The sequence below is a fragment of the Berghia stephanieae genome, chromosome 8 (assembly GCF_034508935.2).
Source record: "Berghia stephanieae isolate SIO BIC M18660-M18661 chromosome 8, UCSD_Bste_1.3, whole genome shotgun sequence".
Taxonomy (NCBI): Eukaryota; Metazoa; Mollusca; class Gastropoda; order Nudibranchia; family Aeolidiidae; genus Berghia; species Berghia stephanieae.
The window spans coordinates 50,266,696-50,276,975 of NC_088367.1; the positions used below are offsets into that span (position 1 = coordinate 50,266,696).

The window sequence follows — 10,280 nt, forward strand, 5'->3', positions numbered from 1 at the left end:
ATATCACTACCCCAACCACCATCCAAACTCAAACCAACAAACCAAAGACATGACTGAGTACCAGATCACTTCACCGTTCCAGTCGCGCCTTTTCCTCCCGCCCTCCTAATTCACACCCTTTTCTTTCTCCATAGACACCTCAACCATCCCCCCCCCTCCCCTCCCCCCCACTTCCCCCAAACACACACCTCCACATCCTATCTGAATTAATCATAACACAATATACCTCAAACGAACAAGAATCGATGTTATTTTCAGTACTTTTATCGTTCTCAATTCATCTGTTTGTCCCTAGAGATGGCGAAATGAAATTGAGCGAAAAACGATGACGTACGACCCTCTAACACGCAAACTACTATTTTACATTTAACGATCAACGTGTTAATGTGCTATTTTTAGCTTTCTCATGCCGTGTATTTTCTTTTCTTTATATAGATAGCGACAATGGTGTTATTAAAATGAAATGAATTGCATAAATAGATTGGATTAATTAGTTAACTGTTTTACTCTGGGGAAAAAAAAAACTCGTTTTAAAATATTTTGGCAAGTAAACTCGTCCTTCAGATTAATATCTATCTCTTTGTCTTTATTTTTTTTAATTCTTGGAGAGAATAGTGTTATTAAAATGAAATAAAATTAATAAATGGATTGGATTAATTCAATCAATCCTCACTCAATTTTGCTACCTTTCAAAATTGGAGAAAAAATGTCGATTTAAAAAATGAGCATGTACATAGATAGTTTTATTCAACTACTATTAACATTCAAAAATTAAAAACATTAGCTTTAATAGTACGCCTATAATTTGCCTCAGAAAAAATGTAATAATAAATAGGCATGGGGTAAAAGTAACCCCGGGTAAACTACGGATATAGTCGGTGGTAGGGTTGAGTGAGTTAAAACAGTTAACTGCCCTTGTCTGAAAAACAAACAAACTCATATTTAAAAATTTGGCCAGAAAACTCGTCCCTTCAAATTAATATCAATCGATTTAAATGACCCCCATCTTGGTTTTTTTTAAAGTAATTCTCAAATCCAGGACCTCAGTGAAGACTTCGCGAAGTCCCAGGTTTGGTGGTTCTTTTTGCCAAGATGAGTGTCATTTAAATTAATCGATATTTATTGAAGGACGTATTTTCTGGCCAATTATTTTTTTTTAAAGAGTTTTTTTCCTGAGTACGGCATTTAACTGGTTAAGAAATTAAGGAGCAAGCACCGCTAAAAGATAAAGATCTGAACAAGTGTGTATGAAAGGTGCCAGACACAGCAAGAAAGAAAAAATAGAAGAAAAAAAAACCATCCCAAAAAATCAGTCGACCTCGACTGGGGATTGAACCTCAAACCTTCTGATTACAGGTCGGACGTACTACCTTAATGTTATGGGCAAATTATTGATATTTAAAGTTAACTATAGCGATTACAATTTATATATATATATTATATATATATATATATATATATATATATATATATATATATATATATATATCTTAGAATCTGCGGATTTTTTAATTTTCAAGTTTGCAGGTCTGTGATTCATACAGTATAATAATAATTAAATAATTACATTTTATTTATTCATCCCCCGAGGCGCAATTTATCTCTAGGGTCTATTCCAAGGGAAGACTGGAATAACTCAGGAGTCAGCCGCAGTGCAGCGCCACAAATTGAGTTCGGGCGATGTGGCTCAAGGTCATCGACGGTGATCAGACTCGGCACCTTGAGAGTACGACGCAAAGACCATGCTGATGAGCCACGCGGTCCCTAACAAAATCTTACAGTGAACGACATAATCAGTCGGATGGTGAAAAGGTTGTGAACTGAGATATTGAAAAATCGGAAAAATCGTTCGTATCAATGTTTTTGTCTCAAGGAAATCGAAATGGCGGCGGCCTTGTTTACTTCCGACACAAAAGTGCACCACTAATTTCATCTTATTTCGCGATTTGTTGATTGAAGACCTATCCTTCGCTTAATATTATATAAAGCATTGTATGATGATTTAGAATTACAAAGAGGCATCAAAAATAATAAACCATCCTGTTGATGAAGTAGAAAGAATTCATGGAAAAGCAATAGAAAGGAAAGCATTCTCAATTACCAACAATAAAAAAACATATTTTATACCATGAATTTGATATTTTGCCATCTGGGAGAAGTTTTTGTCAGATTAAATGTGGAACTAACAAGTATAAATCAACGTTCGTTCCATCAGCAATAAAAATGTTGAATATTTCATATGGTACAGCAAAACCAAGGATTGATGCGTTGACTGATTGACTGATTAATTTGTTTAATGTTAGGCTAGATGAAGTGACCAATTGATAATGATGATAATATTTGGTGTTGAATTGCCAAGAATGTAACGAATTGAAAATGAAATGAAAATGTTAATGTTGTGTATGTCGCATGCGTGAAAGAAAGAGAGGAAGAGAGAGAGAGAGAGAGAGAGAGAGAGAGAGAGAGAGAGAGAGAGAATGGGTAGGAGTGAGGTGTCTGTTCAATGTTATAGTTATCATATAACGTTATGACAAGTGTAACTAAATGACAAATTGCCATATTTGTGGACAATAAAGATCTATTATTATTATTATTATTGCAAAGTTTAGTTAGAAATGAGTTCTTGTCATAAGCGATTAAATCAATCCTTTTGTACATCTTCAGGAAATATCAAAGCTCAATTTCACTTCTAAATATTTTTTTACAGCTAGTCAAGTTGAAAAAGTATGAAATTTTAGAAAAGTTGCTGGATACCTTTCCCATACATCTGACCATAACTTCATGAAATCTCACCCGATTTACTTCAAATAAAGATTAAAATGCTCTGGGGAGCATATTCTTTCATAAAATGAAAAAAATTACAAATCCAAAATTTTCACCTTCCGACTGATTATGTCATGCACTGACACAAATACTAATGATATATTGTTGTTTTTTTTTCTCCTTTATTCTCCAGAGAAACAGCAAGAAACGTTGTCATCGCCTATTGTAAAGAGACACTGGAATAGAAGAATGAAGTTTTTTAGCAGGCTGGAGGCCAAACGACGGAGGTATCGAGAGGACAGGGAATTTGTAGATAGAATGTTTAGAATGTTTGATATGAACGGTAAGTCATTCAGTCATTCCATGAATGTTTCTTTTTTTACGATTAAACAGTGCGCTTTCATATAGTGTTATATCCAAGGTTTTTCTTCTTATTATTATTTTTATCATCATCATCATCATCATCATCATCATCATCATCATCATCATCATCATCATCATCATCATCTTCATCATCATCATCATCATCATCATCATCATCATCATCATCATCATCATCATCATCATCATCATCATCATCATCATCATCATCATCATCATCATCATCATCATCATCATCATCATCATCATCTCATCATCATCATCATCATCATCCTCATCATCATCATCATCATCATACATCATCATCATATTTATATTATTATTATCATTATTATTATTATTATTATTATTATTATTATTATTATTATTATTATTATTATTATTATTATTATTATCATCATCATCATTACTTTTATTATCTTATTCATCAACATCCTCATCATCATTGTTATCATCATCATTTTCATCATCATGATCATCATCATCATCATCATCATCATCATCATTATCATCATCATGATAATCATCATCATTAATCACCATGTTTTTTAAATGCAACTATTTTTTTTCACCGGCTAACAACTGTGATCTATTTCTCCAAGAAAGTGCAATCAAAGTTCTTTTTTTATATGGAGAATGTAAATAAAGAAATGTCCACTAAACATGCTAAAAGCACTTTTTCAAGGGTCACTAACCAACTATTTGTTATTGTTGTTGTTGACTGAAGAAGGGTTTTGAGCCCAAAACGTTTGGTATTTTGTTCTTTTTTTTTGTAAAGCTTCATAACATATATTAATTTTTGTTTATTTATTTTAATTGAATATAGCGCAATGTCCATAAAACGTGCTCAAAGCGCATTACAATGGGTCCTTGGCCAACAGCAACACTTAAAATGTAGGAGGTGACATGACGCCTGTTAGACGATATTACAATTTTTTTTTCGGACAAAGGCAACGCTGTTAAAGGCCAGGTACTCATTTTACACCTGAGTACGATGAGAGAATGTGAATAAAGAGTCTTTTCCAAGGACTCAACGACTATTCGCCGAGCAATGCTAGGCTCGAACCCAGGACCTTCCGATCCGAAAGCGTGTGTCATACCACTAGACCACATAGACGCACAGTCCACGTCTTCTAGTAGCTTAGCATCACTTCTTCCCTTGACCAAAATTTTTCAATAGAATTTTGTTTTGTTAAAATATTTTCTACAATTTCTCTCTTCCACAGCCGATAACAAAATTGAAAAAGACGAGTTCGAGGCAATTCTCCAATTTTTAAATATCATAAGCCATCACCACTGACACCTAGACGAAAGATTATCAGGAGAGAACGAGAAAATCGTCAATATTTTTACATACAATTCTAACGACCACTCCTCTACCATCATAATTAATTAACAGTTTATGTGTTTACAAATTATGAATGAAGGAAGATAAAAAACAAAACAAGTGAGAGTTCTTTCCCTTCTTCTTCCATTTCGAGGAAACAAAAACGAGTGAGGGGGAGGGAAATACTGAAAAAAAAAATGTTAAATCGCCATTTTGATATAATAACAATGTGGCGAAACGAAATTTTTCAAAAGGAAAGTCATTGTCACTGATATCAACTTGGATCAAGGGACGAGAACGTAGATTGACAGTATTTTACACACAATTTAAAAGGACCACTCTTCTACTAGCATAATTTTAAAACAATTTCATGTTTACAAATTATGAATGAAGATATGCGAGTTCTTTCCCCTTCATCTCAATCGAGAGGAAATGGAAGGAGGGAGGGGGGGGGGGGGGGGGGGACAAATATACTGCAAATGTTTTAAAAAATGAGAATTAAAATGTCGCCATTATTATAATGAGACGAAACGAAACTTTTCAAAAATGGAAAGTGTATGTGTGTGTTGGATCGGGGAAAAGGGGGGGGGGGGGGGGGGGAAGGAGAGGAATTCAACTGCTGTTGTGCTAAAAAACTTATCATTTATAATAATGATTATATATTATTATAATTTATTTACATATCTCTCTACACGTCATTCTTATGGTTGAATCCGTGAGTGATTTGGATTGACTAAATGTGTCTCACCGTCGCCAAGCGGTATTAAATCGGAATGAACTAGTTGCTGCAAAGTTAATTTATAGTTTCCCCCCCCCCTCCCCCAACCCAAAAAGAAAACAAGCCCGAATTGGTAGATTTTTCATAACCATTATAATAATACTAATAATAATAATAATAATAATAATAATAATAATAATAATAATAATAATAATAATATTAATAATAATAATAATAATAATAATATATAATAATAATAATAATAATAATAATAATAATAATAATAAATAATAATAATAAAATAATAATAATAATAATAATAATAATAATAACAATAATAATAATAATAATAAATAATAATAATAATAATAATAATAATAATAATAATAATAATAATAGTAATAATATCGTATCTTATCTATCAAAGGCTGAATATAGGAATTATCCTTTAAAAGCCTTATACAATAGTTTATAATGACAGAATCTCATATAGCTTGCATTGTATCATTCACAGACAGTTTTACACAACTTTGAATGTAAGGAAAGATATATCAATACGGTAATGTAAAATCGAAAAATACTGTCATAGAATACTTGTTAAAGAAAATGTATTATTTGTGTTCAAGCAGAGACTATTCGTCCTTGAAATAAATATAGATCGATTTAAATTACTTTAATCTGGCAAATACTCTCAAAAGAGTTTAAGTGGTTACAATTTGAGTCAAGGGAGATGCAAATTGGGTCAGTTTGGGTGAAAATTATTCATTTCGGAACTGACTGTTTTTTTTATCAATTTATTCATTTCTTATTTAATTTCAATCCATATTTTTTTATGAAAGAATAGTATAAAAGATTCAAAAACTGCAATTCAAATTCCCTACGAAACGATATTGGGTTCAAAATCTGATTTAATGTTGCGTTTTTTTTTTTCAAAGCTGTTATCTAATCACCATAGACATTTTGGGATGTGACCATTTTTAAAAATTTAATCCTAGAGCTGTGAAATTTGGATAGCTGATATGTTACTGCAAATAGCTTCAATTTTGATTTTGTTTCTATCGAATATTTTTAGAGTAAAAAATATTTTTAAAAAAAATATTTTCAAAAAATAAAGTGAGGAAGTTTATTTTCACATTTAAAAAAAATATTTGTAAGTCTTTGAGAGTGAATATTTATTTTTAAAAAGTAAGTAGGCAGCTATTTACAAGTATGCTTAAACGACTTTAAAAATCAAAATCAAAGATGAATTAATAAAAAGGTGGAGTTTCAAAAAAAACTTTTTTTTATTATTTTCAGAGATGGCCGCCATTTCCATGGCAACGAAGAGATTTTCAATGATTCTTTTTACCAAACAAATGTTGTTTACAAGATACCTGCTGTACCGACATCATTAGTTTTGATCAAATTGTCCCAATTAAAGGTTTTTCTATTTTTAATATCGAGGCGCCATCGAGATAAGTGGCTCTATTCATTCTGTCGTCATAAGACAAAGGATCGCGTGTCGGTAATTGGGTCAAATTGGGTTACTGACACTGGCATAATACTCTTGAACAGAACCATGGCCTTTGTGAACTTATATAGATAGTATGCGCTTGGCTAAGAAGCTCATAACATGGCCATCCGCAAGCATAACGGACCAACACACAAAACTATGTGTAACAATGAACGTTAATAGTCAGGTTAATACAGTTCAGTGAGCATTACTCATAAACGCGGGTGGCAAAAAATAATAACAAAGACCTGAGTGACGTCATCTTCGAACTATCTATAACTTGACGCTAGAACCCTCTTGGACTGGCAGTTTGACGTCATTTCTTAGGTTTGTGTAGCGTATAGATAGTTTGAAGATGACGTAACTCAGGTCTTTGTTATTGTTTTTTTGCCATCCACGTTTATGAGTTATGCTCACTGAACTGTATTAACCCGACTATAAACGTTCATGGATACACACAGCTTTGTGTGTTGGTCCGTTATACTTCTGGATGGCAATGTTATGAGCTTCTTAGCCAAGCGCATACTATCTATAGTGAGTTGTCGTTAGTAGAATCAAGGGAAACACGTTATTTCACGATTTGTTTTCTTTTGTGGTAAAAGACTGGCATTTTTACGTCATTTTTTTTTGGTCAGTGTCGCTTCTATAGCCTGACCGTAGCCATCGTTAAGTTATAGCCTGACACTAAAATCCAAAAGGACTGGCAATATGACGTCATTATTTGGTTTTTGCACCGTCTAGTGAGTTGTCGTTAGAAGAGCCCATGGAAACAAGTAATTTCATTGGCTGAACTATTGAATACAACTCACGATTTGTTTTCTTTTGTGACAAAAGACTGGCATTTTGACGTCATTTTTTGGGTCAGTATCAGGCCATAACTTTACGAAGGCCACGGCCTGACACCGTAGCCGTCGTTATCTTATAGATAGTATGCAGATGACGTCACTCAGGCTTTTGTTATTGTTTTTGCCATCCGCGTTTGTGAGTTGTTCTCACTAAACTGTATTAACCAGACTACAAAAGTTCATGGTTACACAGAGTTTGTGTGTTGGTCCGTTAAACTTCCGGATGGCAATGTTGTGAACTCCTTGGTCAAGCGCATTCTATCTATAGCCTGACACTTGAAGCCAATAGGACTTATAGTTTGAAATCATTTTTAGGTTTGTCCAACGTCTAGTGAGTCGGTTGTCGTTAGTAGAGCTCAAGAGAACAAGTGATATCATTGGTTGAACTATTGAATACAACTCACGATTTGTTTTCTTTTGTAGCAAAAGACGTGTCTCTTGACTTCATTTTTGGTCAATGTCAAGCTATAAGATAACTATAATGTCTGAGTGATAAAAAATTTATTTTTGTGTCAGTTGGGTGTGAAGTTTTGGGGAAAATCCTGAAAATGGCTTGTAAGGAGAGAGTTAATGAGATAGACAGAAAATACATTCTTTAAAAAAAAAAAAAAAAATATATATATATTACAATATATATATATACATGTATTATATATATATATATTATATATATATATATATATATATATATATATATATATATATGTGTGTATATAGATATATATATATAGATAAATAAAAATAAATAAATAAATAAAAAGAACACAAAATGTATTTTTTGTTTAATGTTGTTGTTGTTGTTGTTGTTGTTGTTGTTGTTGTTATTGTTGTTGTTGTTGTTGTTGTTGTTGTTGTTGTTGTTGTTGTTGTTGTTGTTGTTGTTATTGTTGTTGTGTTGTTGTTGTTGTTGTTGTTGTTGTTATTGTTGTTGTGTGTTATTGTTGTTGTATGTTGTTGTTTTTTTGTTGTTGTTTTGTTATTTTTTTTGTTGTTTATTGAGGAGATAGAAATAGAAATCATTAAAATAAAATAAATACGTAAATTATCGATTCCTAAAAATTATATTTACAACTTTATTTTAGGGTTTACGTGTATCTGGGTCATCTGACTATACCGAATTGACACATGGATCACATATTAATGTGAAACTACTTCCGGCATTGCAAACAAAAACAACAACTTATAATTGTGTTGTGATCTGTGATGATTCATTTATGGATCAACTATTTTAGAACTTATCCTATTATTATTATTATTATTGATTTTATTATTATTGATGATGATTATTATTATTATTATTATTATTATTATTATTATTATTATTATTATTATTATTATTATTATTATTATTATTATTATCCATTATTATTATTATTATTATTATTATTATCATTATTATTATTATTATTATTATTATTATATCATCATCATTATTATTATTATTATTATTATTATTATTATTATTATTATTATTATGTATGGCATTGATATCATGAATTAATTACCTTTATTTGTCACTTGAAATGCATATGAATTAATGTGAAGTGAAAAAAAAGTAAAAATTTGATGGTTGTGCTTTCGTGTACTAATTGTATATAAAAATAAAAATAAAAGAATAAAATATTCTTTATTCATCTCTGAAGAGAAAATCATCTTTATGGACTTTTCCAGTGGAAGATTGGAATAAACCAGGCGTCAGCCGCAGTGCAGTGCAGCGCTGCAAACTGAGCTAGGGCTAGGTGACTTAATTAATACTACACAACGCGAGGGGGTAATCGAACTGGGTACCTTTTAAGTACGAAGCAAACATCGTGCCCCTTTGCCACTAGCTCTGTCCTTGTATCGCCTTAGATATAATATTTCAATATGGGTGAATGTCGACATCAGCGATATAAGAATCGAATAGCCGGACTTTATCCTGTTTTTCTAAGCTTTAATCCTCCCCTTACCAACTATAGAAATAATTGTCACATGTGTTACGATACAGGCAAAAAATTTAGATTTCCTTTGAACATCAGAAACTTTGAAGAATCTATTTTTTTATTTTTTTTTGCTCATAGTTAGTAGAACCTGCTGCTGTGTTTAGAGGACTTTTAACGACAAAATCATGAATAGCATGTAGGCTACCTATTCTTTTTTAGTCTTGACTTACTTGACTTATGCCTCTTGGCTCCTGGCGGAGCATAGAGCCTCAACAGCACTCTTCCATCTTCTTCTGTCCTTGGCACAGATCTTTGCCTCACTCCAGGTAAGATTGGAGACGCACAAATCTTGGTGAAGGCTTCTCCTTATCCAAGTCTGTTTTGGACGACCCCGTTTCCTCTTGCCCTGTGGGTTTCCATTCGAGAGCCTGCTTGGTTATATTACAGGGCTCTTTCCGCAGGGTATGGCCAACAACCCATCGCCATTTTACGGGCCTGACCTGGACATCCATTTGCTCTTGGTTTGTTCTTGTCCAAAGGTCAGCATTTGGCACTTTGCCAAACCATTTCAACCTGAGGATTTGTCATTTCGAGTCAGAGTCAATAAAATCCATTTTTTTAATTAATACTTTTTGGAAATGTTTGGCTTTTAGTATTGAATGGGTTTTGTTTAAAGTTAAGTTTATTTTTACATATCATGTCAAATCACATTAACAAACTAATGCCATACTATGAAAGCATTAGTATTCAAAATTTGGCCAGAAAACTCGCCCTTTTATTATCGATCTATTTAAATGACTCTCGTCTTGGCAAAAACTCTAAAAAAACTGTG

General features: G+C 32.3%; 1 protein-coding gene across 2 annotated transcripts in view; it reads left to right on the forward strand.

Annotated features, from left to right (window-relative positions):
- The window catches only part of LOC144977883 (uncharacterized), a 242,023-nt gene extending 237,131 nt beyond the window's left edge, over positions 1–4,892 (forward strand). For both annotated transcript variants that reach the window (XM_078923289.1, XM_078923291.1), the window contains 2 exons: positions 2,957–3,106; positions 4,371–4,892. In XM_078923289.1, the coding sequence (XP_078779415.1) occupies positions 2,957–3,106; positions 4,371–4,444 (224 nt within the window). In that variant the 3' untranslated portion in view covers positions 4,445–4,892. The remainder of the gene's footprint in view (positions 1–2,956; positions 3,107–4,370) is intronic.
- Positions 4,893–10,280: the final 5,388 nt, after the last annotated feature.